The sequence below is a fragment of the Mastigoproctus giganteus genome, chromosome 5 (assembly GCF_048544385.1).
Source record: "Mastigoproctus giganteus isolate SK-2022 chromosome 5, ASM4854438v1, whole genome shotgun sequence".
Lineage (NCBI taxonomy): Eukaryota > Metazoa > Arthropoda > Arachnida > Uropygi > Thelyphonidae > Mastigoproctus > Mastigoproctus giganteus.
In genome coordinates, this window is record NC_143579.1 from 168,559,672 (window position 1) to 168,578,908 (window position 19,237).

General features: G+C 36.6%; 1 protein-coding gene across 1 annotated transcript in view; it reads right to left on the bottom strand.

Annotated features, from left to right (window-relative positions):
* Positions 1 to 19,237, bottom strand: part of LOC150085823 (telomerase-binding protein EST1A-like) — a 228,408-nt gene that overhangs the window by 106,164 nt on the left and 103,007 nt on the right. Inside the window, 2 exon segments of the mRNA XM_090374707.1 lie at positions 2,112 to 2,173; positions 11,335 to 11,517. Of these exon segments, the coding sequence (XP_090230833.1) occupies positions 2,112 to 2,173; positions 11,335 to 11,517 (245 nt within the window).

Below are 19,237 nucleotides of genomic sequence, written 5' to 3' on the forward strand. Positions count from 1 at the left end.
CAACTGAAAACCCTTGACATCATATAAAAACCATTATGGAAATCCTATTGTCTCAAAACTTGATACTACGACATGGACAAAACTTTTGTAATCTAGACTAGCTAATATCCGTAAATCAGATATTAGTGGGTACAAAATACAAAAGTTGCCTTGTCCAATATGTCATTGAAAACTCTTGCTAAATTCACACTAAAATTAAAAATTAGTCTCTGATCATGTGACTGCATTAAATTATTCTGTTGGCTCAAACGAGCTCTCCAAGAATAGAATACATACACAGTACAAATTATCCCTGGATACATAGACTATGTGCACAAGTTTCAAAAAATAGCACTTCCAAAAATTTCACATTTACCGTGTCCTGAGGATGCCAGATTCATGGGGCATCTACCACACTGTATTTAGTTAGTATGATCTAGTACAACTGATCTCAAACAACAGCATCACTGCTATTTGAGAATAATTTTTCAGAAAGAGGAATTTCGCTGGCACTATAGAAAAACTACTTTAGTGATGTGTTAAACTCCTGTTATAATTTCCCACTTTTGAAATGTCTATAGAACTCCTTTTTAAAATGCTTTCCCATTTATATATTTTTAAGGTCCCAAGAAGGAATATAAACCCAGAAATCCCCCTCTTGATTTTGGTTTTGGGAAAGGAATAATAGACTAAATTCCAGCAATTATTTAGGGCTACTAGACAAGTGCTTGAAACGCAAGAGTCAGCTGGTGTTGTGAACACCTCCAAAACAGCAAACTACATGTAGCTCTCCTAACATCAGATCGTTTCAAACTAGATGGGTCACTTCTAACATTTCATTGGATATCACCAGTGACTCACTTTTTCTATTCCCAGTTTCAAGATGTTCAAGTTGAACGTATTGCCCATTTATGTATAGTGTTCATTGTGAGTAGAAAGAGAAAACAATGATGGTGGCTTCATCCAGAAAATTCAAAACAGGTTAAAAACAGGACAGTTTTATATTGGTTGAAACACATGGAAGCCTCCCGAGAAGGTTTTTTATTTTATTTTGCAGAATGTCGTTACAGAGTTTTGATGAACTTCTAATGTTAATTAGTGGGGGGGGAATCAAAATTTTATACCGTGGTGTGGAAATCATTTTTTTTTGTTTGTAAAATTATTTGATGATTTCTACTGCTATTCTTATTCAGAGATTAAGGGTATTTGTAAGACTTGGTGTCTTACAGAATTACTTTCAGTAACATAAAGGGTAACTTCCTGTTTAATTTTACTGCACGAGACTTCTCAGAAAAAACACCTATGTTACCGTCTTCCCACCACTTGACATTATTTCTAGATGGAATATTGACAAGTACTTGCCATCCATTTGAAGCAGAAAACATTCACCACTACCCACACTGTAATGGATTACTTTCTGTGCAATAAACAATTATTATTGTTTGATTTTACGAATGTTCATGTGAAGACACAAGTTTTTTAAGTTTGTAATGCAGCTATCAATAGAAATTTTTTCTTGAAATTTCGTTAGAAGATCAAATATATATCCAGAAAACGTGCTGTACAGATATTGCTCCCTAAAAACAATTCCAGTGTGGCTTCCAATGGATGAATTTCCTTGATTTTGTGTTAGTAGATGCTTGTTGTTATTGTTATTTGGTTTTTTTTTAGGAGCATTAGCAACTAAGGCCATATTGCTCCGGGATATGCGGTGGTCATTCCCTGACCTTTCCGTATCCTCCGTATTTGGTGGTGATGGGCTCGAACCCCAGTCTAATCAAGAAGCGTGTGCTACGCACTGCTGCTCCTTCCCACCTGGCTACAGAGGCGCTGTGTTAGTAGATGCAATACACATTGAAGAAAGGAATTATGATCTTTTCGTTTTTCAAAAAAAATCTGTTGCAATTCTTTTGGTCATGTTTTTTTGTCAAGAAACAGTTGCATGAATTCCAAATAAATGTGCAAGTTTCCAACTTAAATATTAACTATTTCTTCATAAGTAAATAAAAACAGCACCCAGAGAGAGAGAGAGAGAGAGAGAGAGATACCATTTTTAGTACTCTTTGAGACAAGTCCCTTCAAAAGTGCTATAAAAAGAGTTTACTATACATATTAATGCAGAATTGACTTACCCAACTTTGGTAAACAGCTTTCCATGAACATGCAAAAAACTTGTAACAAATCTTCTGTTCAACTAAAAAAAAATATGTAAATATAAATAAATGAAATCAATAATAGGTGGATATGATGTTCAATGTATAGAATGACAAACCTATAAGAAGTAAAGAAAGTGAGAAAAACAAGAGTAAACATTTAAAGAAAGTAAAGATCTAAGCATATAGTAACTAATAACACATAAAATTATTACACAAAAGACAAAATTAAACTTCAGCAAGTAACTAAAAGCAAGAAAATTAAATTAGAAATAAATTATAAAATGTAAAAGTGAGGTTTTTTTTTTTTTTTTTTTTCATTTATAATTTGAAGTGAAGCCAAAATTGATAAGAAGAAATGAAATATAATAAGAAACATTAATAAGAAAATAATTAAATGGATATATTATCATGGGTAACTACTTCAGGAGACTACAGTCATAGCAATCTATATGGAATGACATAAGTATTTCGAACCTCTAGACAAAATGGGCCAAAAATTAGGTGATAGACTAGCAATTACACAATAGCAGTGGTATAATAACTATACTGTTGAATGACTGTGGGCAGATAATAAAAAGTGGAATACCAAATTCTGTACTTGCTTTTTTCGACATCCCTGATATTTTTATCATGTATAAAATAGCAGTAATGTGATTGCATGGTTCTTGCCACACCATATGAACAGCAAAAGACACTTTTCAATTTTCCCAATTAGCCACATCCTCAGATTTATGGTGCATGTAATGCAACACATATACAGATACCAAGTTTTTTCCTGATTGCCAATCTTGCAAGTACAGAAAAATTAATATCACATTTAATAATACTGTAGATTTTTTCCTCTGAGTAAACACAAAAATCTGTATATGTAGAAACTGTGATGTGAATTTTATGAATTTCTTTAAATATCCACACATAAAAACTGATTGCAAGAATTTGATACATTAGTGGAGGTAAAAATCATGTTGGCCAACACAACTAGTACTTCTTTAAGTTTATTCAAACTACCCACTTCTGCAACACCATGAAGTTTTTTTTTCCCAACAATCAATTCTGCTGAAAGCAAATTTTCAAACATCTATCCTTACTCAATTAAATTTATGCTTCTTTATGGGGGTTTCTGAGCAAGACTAAGGATGCGACCAATATTATTCAATCCATTCAAAGCCTTAAACACCTCTGTTAGATCTCCTTGCAGCTGCCTAGTTTTCAGACGATGAAATTTGCAGAAGTGAAGTCTTTTAGGGTAAAGGTACTTTTTTGTCCTGCTCACTAATCTCACTGTTCCCTGCATCTGTTTCAAGAGCTCCACATCCTTCTTAACAAAGCAGTGGTTGCAGGTTACCTGACAGGTGACCCTCAAAAATAGCATTCCTACATTCTTACCACCCATAAAAATAACATTCATACAGAAATTACAAGTGAGATAAGTGAGAAATTGTCAGGTGACCTGCCGCCAACTACAAGTAGCTTTGTTAAATTGAGGATATAGGTAATGGAAAGTTAATGACTTAATTTTTAAATACGAAATTAAGTAATTGCTATGTATGTATAAATGACTGACACTGTAAATCAGAATATTATAAACACTGCTAATGGTCGAACCAGTAGTGTAACATAAAGAGTTTCATGCATGTTTTCAAAATGTGTACACAATCAAATCTGGACATAGGCATTCCCCACCCCCCAAAACTATTGCTTGATTCTTTTGACAGAGAAACTGAACAAAAATGATATAAATGAAAGATATAAAAAAAAACTAAATAAAAAAAAACAAAAAACACACTTCACTAGGAAAGGAATTTACTGATTAAATAAACTAACCACCAAACATTAAACTGGAACCTTGTTTTTGACCTTTATATTACTCATATCTAGGTAACAAAATACTTTTGAAAATAATTTTATTGAAAGATATTTGAGAATGTGTGCAGTTAAACAGTTCAGAGTTATTACTATAGTTATATATTTAGTATTCATCTTTTAAAATAATTCATAAATCTTTAAATCTTACTCAGTATGCCATGTTGGGCCAAAGTGTTATTTTTATTTTCCTTCAAAGGTGATTCTTCTATACAGGAACATGTCCTGAATTAACAAACAAATTACATTACAGCTTTATTATTATTATTTTTTAATATAATCTGGAATGGATTTAATGGATTTTTACTATGCAAAAAACTTCTCTAAGAGCAATGTGCTTTCATACAATGGATATATACAAATCATATTATACTGTGGAAAAAAAAGATAAGCAGAAACTGGGAGTTCATCATACCTGCTGCATTAATGTCAGTTCAATGTCAAAAACTGCAGTGATTCAGCAGTAAGTTGATCAATTTTTGATTGACATTTTCTCTATTCATTACTTAGATAGTATGAATAGAGCATTACAGCTCTGGTTCATACTATCTAATTCATTTTTTAAACTCTAATTGACTATTTCATTCACTTCCTTTCTCCCCAGGTATAACCTATCGATACACATAATTATGGGGGATTTTCTTGAACAGCTTGGTGCAAAATTACTTTAAATTACCACTAAGATACTCGGCCCAAAGTTACCATATTTCGTTTCTAAAATACTGCCTTGAAAACAACATTGTTCTGAAGTTTGCTAGGGTCAATTTAAATCAAAAAATTTCAGGCATAAAACAACTAGCACTTGCCACATCATGTAATATCGATAAGCTTGCCTTAAAATCTTTAGCATTAGCATTAGTAGAGGCATATGATGCAAGAAAGCAAGCTTATACAGCATCAGCAAAAAAAAAAAAAACCCTCTCCCATTTCACCCCTCCGTTCGTTCGAAATACCTGTCCAGTTGAGCTTTAAATTTGTTTAGGCTATCAACTTCAACAACAAGTGATGGAAGTCGGTTCCGCCAACCAACCACCCGCTGGCCAAAGGCAAATTTCCGCACATCTATCCGACATCCGTCCTTCCTCAATTTGAATTTATGCCCTCTGAGGTGATTATTCTGAGAAAGATGAAGAATCCCATTGGCATTGAGCATGCTCAAACCATTCAAAGCCTTATACACCTCTATCAGATCACCTCGCCGGTGCCTAGTCTCCAGACTCTGTAATTTGCAAAACTTAAGCCTTTCTTCGTAAGAGCAACCCTTTGTTCCATTTACTAATCTTGTTGCCCTTCTCTGTACCCGTTCCAGCAGCTCTACATCCTTCTTGAAATGAGGCCTCCAGACCTGTATACAGTACTCAAGATGTGGCCTAACCATTGCCTTATACAATGGAATAATCACCTCCTTATCCCTGCTAGAAAAATTCCTGTATATCATTGACAAGACACCATGAGCTACTCTTGCAGCTCGTCTGCACTGCTCAGAGAACTTCATATCTGCCTGCACAATTACCCCCAGGTCCTTTTCATTCTCCACCACTGTCAGTGTAGTACCGCAGAGCTGATACATTGCTCTGGGGTTACTGTTACCCATATGTAGTACTTTACATTTGTCAATGTTAAACTTCATTTGCCACCTCTCAGCCCATCTGTTCAACCTTTCCAGATCCTGTTGCAGCAGCATAGCGTCAGTAGTGTCCTTAACGACCCTGCCAACCTTTGTATCATCTGCAAACTTAGACATTAAACTTGATATCCCATCATCAATATCATTCATAAACACCGAAAGCAACAATGGACCCAACACTGAACCTTGAGGAACTCCACTAATAACATTAGTCCACGTTGAGCAGTGTCCATTGATTACCACTCTCTGTCTTCTGCCACTCAACCATCCCCTTATCCATAGCAGCAATTTGCCTCCAATGCCACACTGCTCCAATTTGTGCAGCAGTCTTCCATGTGCAACAGTATCAAAAGCCTTTCTAAGATCCAAATATATAATATCAAAGTTATTCCCTGCATCCAGTTCTTTTGTGACTACATCATAGTATCCAATCAAATTGGTCAGGCAAGACCTGCCCTTAACAAAACCATGCTGCGTCTGAGCTATAACTGAATTCTTGTCTAGATGATCCTGCAGTGCTTCTTTAACCAGTGCCTCCATTAATTTACCTGGAACAGAAGTTAAACTAACAGGTCTATAATTACTTGTGTCAGCCTTTGATCCTCCTTTGTGAATTGGGGTTACATTTGCACATCTCCAGTCTATGGGTACCTCCCCTGAGTCCAAAGAAGCTCTCATAATTATGGCTAGGGGTTTGCATACTTCCTTTGCTGCCTCCTTTAATATAACTGGATAGATCCCATCCACCCCAGGTGCCTTTTTTATGTTTATCCTCAACAATCTCTCCTCCACTTTCCTCTCAGTTATTACAAAATCATCCAGCTCACTGCCAATGTTTACTTTACCTACATCATTCTCCTTCCTGAATAACTCCTCATGCGTGAATGTAGATGCAAAATACTCGTTTAGATTGTTAGCCACCTGAGCAGGATCCTCAACTGTTGAACCATCAATATCCAGTGGACCAATCTGATTCATCCCTTTCCTTCTCGAGTTCAAGTATGTAAAGAACTCCTTTCTGTTTTTCTTTGCATCCTTTGCCAAGGATTTTTCGTAGTCTGCCTTTGCCTGCCTAATCTTCTTTGTGACTTGGTTACAGACCAACTTATATCTATCATAGGCTTCCATGTCACCCATTAATTTGTATGTATCCCATGCATTTTTCTTCTCTGCCACATGTCTCATTAGTCCATCTGACAACCATTTAGGCCTAAACCTTGAACAATATTTCTTAGTTGGTATGTAAAGCCTGGTAGCCACCAAGATTAGTTCCTTGAATGCTTCCCATTTTGAGTTTGCTGTTGGTAACATCATCAGTTGGTCCCACTGTATTTCTAATCTTGATATACTAATAAACAAAAATACCTTTCCCAGGTTAGGAAGCTTTGCCATAAATTAAAAAATTATCTACATCCTAATGATGGGTCTGTATTGAAGACCTCCATAGATTTGAGATGGGAAGCACAGGCCTCAGATATAAAAAACAGACACATTAACAAATTACAAACATTATCGGGAGGGTCAAGACATATTCATACGAATTCTAACACAATCACATTGTCGTGGGCTTGCGGCCAACTGCATACAAGTTGGGTGACGACCCCCCCCACGCACACAACGTGCTACCACAGAATATGTCAGCTAGTTCGTGAACACCCCCTCGCCCAGCATTCAACGAACCGACATATCAACAGGTTACAAATCTTTCCTCTTATTTGCTATCGCAGGACCAGATTTCACTTTTAACCAAAGGATTAAATCATAATTTACCACCTCGAAAACTAGCTGTTGTTTGTTTGTTTGTTTGTTATTTGGATTTTAGGAGCATTAGCAACTAAGGCCATATTGCTCCGGGATATGCGGTGGTCATTCCCTGATCTTTCCGCATCATCCATATTTGGTGGTGACGGGCTCGAACCCCGGTCTAATCAAGAAGCATGTGCTACGCACTGCTGCTCCTTCCCACCTGGCTACGGAGGCGCCCCGAGAACTACCTAAAAAACAGTGTGTAACTGATGTTAAATTTGGACTTCGTAATATTCCACAAAAAGATTTATTTATTCAACAAGTTAACCAAGTGTTGAATAACATAAAAGAAACACAACTTCCTAAATTGAATACACATGACAGTTCAGCTTTAATTGAACTTCGGGAAAATAAAGACATTATTATATATATACAGAGGGCAGATGAAGGAGATACAGTGGTAATACTCAATAAACCTGATTATATTAATAAGTTAGAATCAGTTGTTTCAAATGCCTCCACTTATCTTGAAGTAGACCCGGCACTATTTACCAATTTAGTCAATCAATAAAATAAAACGTTAACCACATATCGAAAAAATGACTGCATTACTATGGTTCAGTTAAAGGAATTGAAGGCCAGAACATACAATATTCCTGCACTTTTTGGTCAGGTAAAATTACACAAGACTGGATTTCCTATTCGGCCTATTGTTTCCTACAGAAACTCGGCATTTTCATCCTTAGCCACACATGTATATAGCATTATAAAACCCTTTAGACAGGCGATACAATTTGGGATTAAGAACTACGATACATTATTTAATAACCTTAAGGATTGTAGACTTGGCGATAATGACAATTTATTCTCACTAGATGATACCTCATTATATACAAATGTAAACATTGAATACACATTAGATATTATTTGGGATATGTTAAATAAAAACTCTATACCGATTAATTATACGAAGCTTCCTATTAAGGAAATTTTTCACTTAATTAAACTGTTAGTTGAGGCCAACTATATCACCTTTCGAGACAAAGTGTACAAAAAAATTTTTGGTTTGCCAATGGGATTGAGCTTGAGCGGCTTAATAGCGGAGATCTATCTCTCAACGATAGAGCATATACATTTGACGCCTTTTCGACCCCGTCTAAATACCTCCCATAGTATCACATACTATGGGAGGTATTTAGACAATGTTCTAGTTATTACTGATAGTAGTACTATCCAAGACATTTTACATTTGTCTAATAATATTCATTCTAGGCCCAAATTTACATTGGAAAGGGAGGATACGGATACAAAGTCATTAAATTTTCTAAATTTCACACTTACTCGGGACTCAAATAAAATCCAATTTAACATCCATCGAAAACCTACAAACACTGGTATGCTTCTACATTATAACAGCTATCACCCGTTCACCTACAAAAGATCGATTATCTTTAATCAATTTCTAAATGCCTACAAATATTCAACGATGGAATCTGCTTTGGGCTCAGAAATACAAATATTAACCAGCAGATTCTTAAACAGGGGTTATCCCCTTACTACAATAAACCGAATTAGGGTACGAGCTAAGGATAGGATACAAAATACTACACCAATCAATAATAGTAATATCAAAAAATACTTTATTTCTGTCCCATATGTTGAACAGTGGCACAAACAGCTTAACAGATTCTTTAAAGATACTGAATTTAAAATTGTGGCCAGGCCAATACGGAAATTACATATTATACTGAACTATCAATCGATCAGTCCTTTCCTAGTTCACAACGCAAATTAATGACCTGGTATACAATATTTCTTGCGATGATTGCAACTCGTCTTATCAGGGTTCGACGCATTTTCCTTTGAATATTCGTATTAATCAATGCTACCTCGGTTCGTGCTTCTCATTCAGAATTAGCCTTTCATGCCGTTAACGAAAAACACTTTTTTATTTAACGAGGCCAAAATACTTAAGTGTCCAACGTAATTATACGGAACTACTAATTGCAGAAACCATAGAAATTAAATTACATGAAAATTCTGTTAATGTTCGTCGGCCATATCTCATCTCCGATTTGTGGGCTTTTACGCGCATGCGCAAAGACAAATAATCCCTATTTAAGTTTCATACTCACCCCTATTCGGCAATTTTCATTCCTGTGATATGTCACGACATATGGTCAAAAAGCATTGTCAGCTTCAGGAAGGAAAATCGTTTTGCAATTTTTTTCGTTAAATTCTTTTAATTAATTTTCTTATTTTTAATTGTGTTAAATTGTTTTGTGTTAAATTGAGTTTTATTGTGTTAAATTGATTTTTAATTATTTTTTAAACTATTTGTTACTCTAATGTAAGTTTTTCGATTTTTCCATTTTAATTTCTGGAGAGTATCATATGGAAGTGTTCTACGTGTTATATCGAGGTAAACTTCTCTTATTAATTTACAATCTACTCATTACCATACAATAAAAAACAACACAGAAATTCTCTAATTTTATTTTATATTCCGAACATTGTGAGGGAACTAATCATGACAGAGAGAACAGATGTGAATAGACACCAATGAGTCACATCGCCCATTACATCAGTGGCGATTCAATATGGTAGGGCAGCGGTTCTTAACCTACATACCCCTTGTCAAATTTAACATCAATTGCATACCCCCATTACATCAGTGGCGATTCAATATGGTAGGGCAGTGGTTCTTAACCTACATACCCCTTGTCAAATTTAACATCAATTGCATACCCCCATTATAAAATATCTTTATTTACTTATTTGTAAAATATTTTAGTAATCTTAAATATTTAACAAGCATAAATAATGTATAGAAATTAAAATAAATAAAAAAGCAAATAGAAAAAAATAAAACCAGAAGTTTAATGTGAGCATTGTTGCTGTTTGTTCATTGTTAAAACAGTGAACAACTGGGGAACCATCTTCGATAAAGAAACACGCATGAAGCCTATTTTGTTTCTTTGTTTTTAATAAAACGAGGGTTGAAAATCCCACTTCTCACACATAATTTGTCACAAATGGAAATAAAAGATTCATGGCTCCTCTGATAAACGGAGTTATTGTTTCTTGGAAAATCGCGCACCGGCCTACGATGGAGAGGATAGGCGGAAATTAAAACATTGAATTTTAAAGTTCTCAACAATTATTTGTTGTAAAAACATAAGTAAAATAATTTAAATATATTTCATATCACTAAATACATATAGTGATATTCATAAGGGATGAATTTTTTTTTGTTTATTACAAGAAATATTGTATTTTCCATATGTTTACATATCAAGACCTGTGTACCCCTGAAAGACTTAAGTACTCCTAGGAGGTACATGTACCCTAGGTTAAGAACCACTGTGGTAGGGCAATCCAAATAACACTTTAGTGCAAAAATTTGTGCTAATGAAGGGCAAAAATCACTCTAGCTTTCATTCTAAATTCAAATATATCAAAAGGTAAAAAAAAAAACAAAAACACTGCCTTTCAGAATATCCATCCAAACACAGTAGTCTCATTGCCCTCTTTTGTATCCTTTCAAACAAATCAATATCTCTCCTGAAATGGCACATCCATAGTATTTAAGAGGTTGTCTGATTACTAATTCATACAGTGGATAACCTCTATCTGTGGATAGAGGTTATTATCTTATATGTAAAATTCTTGTATTTAGTTCAACAAGAGCAACCACAGACCCAATGGGATGGCAATTGTGGTGATTTGGATTAATTCTACTCCTAGATAAAAAAAAAAATAAGCAAATTAAGTAAAATAAGAGCCATTCATTTCTTTATAAAATCTATATACATTATGTATGCTGCAAAATACACATATCATAGGGAAAAAAAAATTTGATTACTTTACATACATCATTAAAAATCTAAATAAAACGTAGCTTAGAACAGACTTTCTCAGACACTGCAGAAGGGAAAAAATATAAATTATATTCTTACTCACATCCACAGTTGACATTTGATTCAGTTCATCATTTTCTTGTTCATCATCTGATCTGCTTGATCTATGAGAGCTTGTACCATCTGGTCGAATCCACACTTCATATCTTTCATCTATTGCATCTCCATGTTTTACTGCTAGTTCTTGAGATCTGTCTTCAGGACGTTTTTTCTCGGCTTGCTCGTACTAAAACATAACCATTCTTTTAACAAAAATGCATATTTCATATTAAGTCATTTGTATATGCTATTTTTGCTAATTTGTATAAAAGAATGGTAGCAGTTTATTAATACAAAGTATAGAATAGATTAATTTCTTCACAATGGTGCATATACACTCTAGCAACATGAGAGAACTGAGCCATTACATGTAATTTATAATTATAAACAGAGAACTAAACTATTAAAATTGAAATTAATGAACTTGAAATTAATTTCAAGAAACACATAAAATCTAAGGAAGTGCATCCAGTTGACATGGGTGAACAGTGTTATGTTGAGTCTGTTTGGTGTGATATAAACACTGGGAAAGGGAAAATGAGAGTAGGAATATGTTATACGCCTAATCACGCTGAGTACAATGAACAGTAGTGCAGAGAAACAGAATGGGCCAGTAAATCAGAATGTCTTGTAATGGGGATTTTAACTTTCCAGATATTGACTGGAACTTGTGGGTTGGTCAGTCGCATGCTAGCAAGACTTTTGTCGATTTATTGGAGGATTGTTTTCGACAGTAACATGTTCGAGGGACAACCATAGGAAGTAATACCCTTGATCTGATTATCAGCAGTGATGACACATGCATTAGGAATTTACAGATAAAGGAACCACTGGATGACAGTGATCAGAGTGTACTGATGTGGGATTTACTTAAAGATGTTGTTTGTTATTTGGTTTTTAGGAGCATTAGCAACTAAGGCCATGTTGCTCCGGGGATATGCAGTGGTCATTCCCTGAACTTTCCGCATCCTCCGTATTTGGTGGTCACGGGCTCCCCCGGGCTAGAACCTACTTAAAGATGTAACTACGATCAAGGGTAAAGGGAAGGGTTTTTGTTTTCGTAAAGGTAACTACAGAGGTCGACAGTTTTTAAATTCTATAATAGGATCAACTGATGATGTTACCAACGGTGAATTCTAAATGGGAAGCCTTCAGGACTTAACCTTGGAGGCTACTAGGCTTCTCATACCAACTAAGAAATATTGTTCAAGGTTCAGGCCTAAATGGATGTCGGATGAATTAATGAGGCTGATGGGAGGGAAGAAGGATGCATATAAATTATCACGTGACACAGAAGCCTACGACAGATATAAGCTAGTCTGTAATCAAGTCACAAAGGAGGTTAGGCAGGCGAAGGCAGATTACAAGAAACCTTTGGTAAAGGACACAAAGAAAAACAGCAAAGAGTTCTTTACGTAAGTTCCACCTATGTAAACTCAAGAAGGAAGGGGATGAATCACACTGGTCCACTTAACATAGATGGTTTGACTATTGATGATCCCTGCTCAAGTAGCTGATAAACTGGATGAGCATTTTGCATCTACATTCACACATGAGGAGTTATGCAAGGAGGGGAATGCCAGACATTTATCAAACTCTAACAGGCGATTTTGTGATAACTGAGAGCAATGTGGAGGAGAAATTACTGAAGTTAAACATAAAAAAGGCACCTGAGGCAGATGTAATCTATCCAGTTATAATGAAAGAGGCAGCTAGGGAAGTAAGCAAAGCCTTAGCCATAATTATAAGAGCATCCTTGGAGTCAGGGGAGGTCCCCATAGACTGGATATGTGCAAATATATCTCCAATTGACAAAGGGGGTTCATCAAAGGGTGACAAAAATAATTATAGACCTGTTAGTTTAACTAATGTTCTGAGGAAAATAATGGAGTCACTGGTTAAAGAGGTGATACAGGGTCACCTAGACAAGACAGCAGCAATAGTTCAGACACAGCATGGGATTGTTAAGGGGAAGTCTTGTCTGATCACTTTGATTGGATACTATGATGTGGTCACAAAAGAACTGGAAGCTAAAAATGATTTTGATATCATACGCTTGGATTTCAGGAAAGCTTTTGATACTGTTGCACATGGAAGACTATTGTACAAACTGGAGCGGTATGGCATTAAGGGCAAGTTACTGCAATGGATAAAGGGATGGTTGAGTGGTAATAAATGGACACTGCTCTACGTGGACTAATGTTATTAGCGGAGTTCCCCAAGGTTCAGTGCTGGGCCCATTGTTGTTTTGTGTATTTATCAATGATATCGATGAAGGTATATTAGGCCTAATGACCAAGTTTGCAGATGATACAAAGGTTTGCAAGGTTGTTAATGACACTAAACACAGTATGCCAATGCAACAGGATCTAGAAAACTTAGGCAGATGGGCTGAGAAGTGGCAACTGAAGTTTAACATTGACAAATGCAAAGTACTGCTTATAGGTAGCAGTAACCCAAGAGAAACATACCAACTCTGTGGTACTATACTCAGGGGGGTGGAGAATGAAAAAGATCCGGGGGTCATTGTGCAGTGCAGATGGGCTGCCAGAGCAGTCATGGAGTTTTGTCAAATGATATATAGGAATTTTGCTAGCAGAGACAAGGAGATAATTATCTCTTTGTATAAGGCAATGGTTAGACCACACCTTGAGTACTGTATACAGGTCTGGAAGGCTAATTTTAGGAAGGATGTAAAGTTGCAACAACAAGTACAGAGAAGGGCAACAAGAGTGGTGGGAGGAACAAAAGGGTGCACTTATGAATAAAGGCTTAAGTTCTGCAAGTTGCAGCATCTGGAGACTAGGCACCTGCAAGGTGATCTGATTGAGGTGTATAAGGCTTTGAATGGTTTGACGGGATACTTCCTCTTGCTCAGACTAAAAACCTGAGGGGGTATAGATTCAAATTGAGGAAAGACAGTTGCAGAATAGATGTGCGGAAGTTTGCCTTTAGCCAACAGGTAGTTGATTGCTGGAACAGACTTCCATCTGTTGTTGTGGAAGTTGATAGCTTAAATAAATTTAAGGCTGAACTAGACAAATGTTTGGAGTGACTGGATGGGTAAAATGGAAGAGTTTTGTTTTTTTTTATTTTGGCTGATACTGTATAAGCTTGCTTTCTTGTATCATATGCCTCAACTAATGCTAATGCTAAATACTGCATGCTTCGTCAGGGTCAACATCGTCATTGTCTTGATATATCGTCTTACGTATTTCAATCATTTTGCGAATGTCCAAGTTCGATTCATACAATTTATGATCTAATATGAGCTCTCCATTGTCATCGTAGATCTTGACATATTTCATCTCTAACAGTATCTCTGTTTCCTCATTGCAAAATGGGATGTGCAGCATTACCATCTTGCACTTGTTTTTTTTTTTTTTTTTGATTTGGTAGTTGTTGGCGCATCGGCTTCTGTGGCCATATTGCACCTCCCAAGGTTTTTGCAGTACTTTGATCCAAGCCCGAGGCGGGAATCGAACCCGCGACCTTTGGGTTCCGGGCAGGTACTTTACCCACTCGGCTAGCCCGGTCGGCCTCGCACTTGTACTCGTTGAGATCCTGAGCCAAGTCATAGTTTCGTTAGGGTATTATGCGTGGATACTGTAGTTTCTTGCAGATCCCATAGCGCTGCATGTGTAATTTGCAACAAAACGTAACAGAGTAACATGAGCCAACACAATAGTACGATGTAACAATTTGTAAAAATTTGTAACAATACAAATACTTGTATTATTGCAATCATACTATTCAGCAAATCCCTACAATCAAATGGATAATTAGGCAATTTGGCCTAAACTCTTCCAAACGTTGATTTGGTAGAGTAAGCAGCAGGCATGTTTATCTTATTTATCACTAACATTGATTCAGTTGAGTAAGTAGCGGGTGTGAGCATAAATTACATATTTCATGATTTCGGTTCTAGCCGTTCGAAATTTAGTAGGTGTCGTCAAAGATGTTTACATATAAAACATCTTTCGTGCATACAGGGTACACATAAGATTTTTTTTGCTTCAGCATCCACTTTTCTCCAGTACTATGGCTTCAAATGTTTGTATTATTTTCTTCTAGCCCCTGTCTCCCTATGAAGAGGAAAAGAACAGCCCAAATCATGCTGAGGTGGGGGAGAGATCATCTGTGCTTGGCTGTTCCAATCATCAGGCAGAGCCTTGTCAGCTGTTGACTTCCTGTCAACTCTCTTCAGATCCATCCTTCATATCCATAAGTGGCAATGGGAAAAATTAATGAATCAATGATTCTCAGTTCGTCTTTAGGGGCAGATCTTGATCTCTCCATAATTTCATCAGATCAGTGACCAATGTTTTAGCAATTGCTTATCATTTCTTTACATCATTTGAGCAGTCACCATTGTTATTTTATTTTTATTTGACCCTAAGTAATCAAATTCATCAACTGCTTCAATATCTTGCCCATTAACCTTCACTTTACTGGAACCAAGATTATCACCAGTCACCATAATTTTAGTTTTACACACATTCAGAAACAGTCCTTTTTTTCTTACTTGCTTCACATACTCTCCTCAAAGTTTCTTTAAGATGATCCTTGGAATTGCAAATTAGCAAAGTATCATCTGTGTAACGAAGGCTGTTTATCTTCAGTCCTCCAAATTTGATGCCAGTGTCTAAACCTTCCAAAGTTTCATGCATGATATCTTCGGCATAAAGAATAAAGGGGGGGGGGGGTGAAAAATGCAGCCCTGCCTGACACCTTTACAGATTTTGAAAAAGTCTGTTTCCCATGTTGGTTCTCACAGTTCCTTCCTGTTCCTGGTATAGTAGCTTAATCAGCTGAATTATGTGGATTAGGAATCCCATATTAGTCATTTCTTCCCATAGTTTCTCATGTTGAACACAACCAAATGCTTTTAATTAATCTATAAAACACAAAACGACTAGAACATGGAATTATTTACATTTTTCAATAATCAGCTGTAGACTTAAGATCTGATCTCTGGTTCCTCTGCCCCTTTTGAAACCTGATTGCTCTTCCAACATTTCTTCAAGTTTTCTTTAAATTCTGTTTAGTATGATTTTAAGAAGAATCTTGACAGCATGAGAAATTAGGCTAATAGTCCTGTAATTTGAGCACATTTTCAGATCTCCTTTTTTTTTTTTTTTTTAAAATCAGGGAATAAAAATTGATTCCTTTTAATATCATGGCCACTGTCCCATTTCCCAGATCTTCACAATCATTTTATGAAAAAACTCAGTGCCTTTCACACCAGTAGCTTTAATCAATTCCGCTGGGATTTCTTCAATTCCAGGTGACTTGCAACACGTCAGTTCTCTGATGGCTTTTTCAAAATCTTCCTGGAGTAGAACTGGCTCATGAGCACTCTTGAAAATGGGGTGGCAGATTGTTAGTATCAGCAGGTACTATGAAGAGTTGCTCACAGTGTTCTTTCCACCTTCCTTTAATTATGTTCTCCTCTGTTAAAATTTTGCCCTTGGAGTCCTTAATTACATTAAAATTTGGACAGAACTTTTGTCTTAAGGACTTAATAACACCATACATCTTCTTAGTATTGTTTCATTCATTGTGGTATTCGATTTCTTTACAATTTTGATTAATATAATCCTGTTTGTCCTGGCTTAAACAGAGCTTCATGACTTTGCTCAGTTCCTGATACTCTTCGTTTCTATGTACACGCTGGGCTTTTTAAGGCTTACTACCCCAGAATGACTTTTTCTCAGCTTCTGGATGAAACAGGCAACTTCAAAAATCCATGGAGTGGACCAACCATTAGTGAGCAGAAGAAATCTTTCATTGTAAGGGTTATTATTTCAACCCATAATACCAACATTGTGGTGTTATGGGTTGAAGCAAAGTCACTACTATGAACTGTGCTTGGAAATTCTTTTTAAAAGACTGACTCTAAGGGATCCTTATGTTTTAACGTATCAGTTGTTGAAATAAGGCAAAAGGCAGATGGAGAAGGCTTCTCTGACTTGATGATGCAGATGTCATGAATTAATAGATTCTCATGAAGATGGATAACTTCATTGCTATGACTGTTCAAGAACAGGAATAGGGAAGAACAGGAAGGTGGCACAAAGATGAACCGGAATCACATAGCATTGCAGGGTTCGAAATGCCTTTGTCATGCGGTAGAGGACGTTGAACGGGAGGTCGCGTGAACAGTGATCCCGCCGGAAGTCAGCGTTTGCGAACCGGTTCCCGAGGAAGTAGGATGGATGAGTATTCAAACGTTGAACTGGCCGACATGCACCTCGTGTATGGAGTGCGGACTAACGGGTGCACCCCTCTGCTCTTGTACCAGGAACGTTTCCTGCACAGGGGTGCTCCTCATCATACGATTTTTGCACATGTGCACAGAAGGTTATGTGAGACTGGTTGTTTCACGAGAGCAAACGACGAGGACACCAGACAATGAGGAGAATGTCCTACGTCTTGCAGAAGGCAATCCGAGTACGAATACTCGAATGATAGGCCAACGATTTGGTATTTCCCAATCCACTGCATGGAGGATACTGTCAACAAACCAAATGAGTTCATACCATCTGCAACGCGTCCAATCATTGGAACCTGCGGATTATGATGATGGCATTTCGGACCATGCAATGCTATGTGATTCTGATTAGTCTTTGTGCCCCCTACACCTCCTGCAAGTTTGTCGCGCTGGTAGTGAATCACCCTGTATATACTATACTATATAGTATGTTATAGTATAGTAAGGCCTCCATAGCCAAGTGGTCAGGAGCGGCAGTGCATTAGCACACGCTCTTTGAGTAGACTGGGGTTCAAGCCCCTGACTGCTAAATACAGTTGATCTGCCAACCTGCACTGGACCAGCATGGCAGATTGTGGTCCATTTTTCCCTCAACATGAATTGTTGAGGAGGCTTCCATCCTGCAGTGGGTTGTGATAATGGCTGCAGTTTTTTTTATAGTATATTATACTATTTTCTATCTTGCACTTTTGTATTTCTTTCCCCAAAGATTCACATTTTGTATGACTTGCAAAATTCATGGCAATTTCCTCTACACTTCGGACATAGGAGTGAAACGTTGATGCAGTTTGCTTATGAAATTTTTTTGGTCCATAGTGCAGGCAGATGGGGTTCCTTGACGTACTGCCTGAGAGAGTCCATATCACTGACAATTATACATCTTATTGGATTTGGTATATATGGGCAGGTTTTGCAAATTAAATATCCTGGTTTCACTGACTAAGATAGAGGATTATTAAATGTAAGAATTACAGATCATATTGGAGTGAGAATGCCAACCAACACCTTGATGTTGGTTGGTTTTGTTTTTTTATGGTGCAAAAATGACTAGGGTTATAATATGCCACATCACCCCTTTGATGTATTTAGAGTATTATTATGTAGGGAAATTCTGACTGATAATCCAAAAAAGGTCTATTTTTTTTCTGATTGTAACCACCTGATCATTTTTGGTGAGCTTACTGTAGAGCCAACTGCAGCCTCCATAATCTTCTGAACTACAAATGGAGATGGTTTCCCAAAAGGGTTGTGATGGGGATAAAAGCATCACCAAAAACAAAAAGTATGCCAAACTGACAGAAGCCAATTTACATGCTTTTAGCATGGGATGAGATGAACTGGGACATGTTCAGTTTTATGTAATTTACTGCAATACTGGAGTAAGCTTGCTCCATATAGTATCGTTAATGCGATCGGCATTAAGCTACTTTTAATAGGGTGTAACATTTTTTCAACCAGATATAGCCGTGATACTGGAACATCAGGGATAATGTTCCAGGTGACCCAGCATGTAAGTTACAAAGTTAGTCAAAAAAAAAGGGGGGGGGGGGGACTCCTATCCAGAGACTCCTATCTTATTTCTTTCTTTCTTTCTTATCCCTTAAAAAAGAAAACACTTATTACAAAACATGAA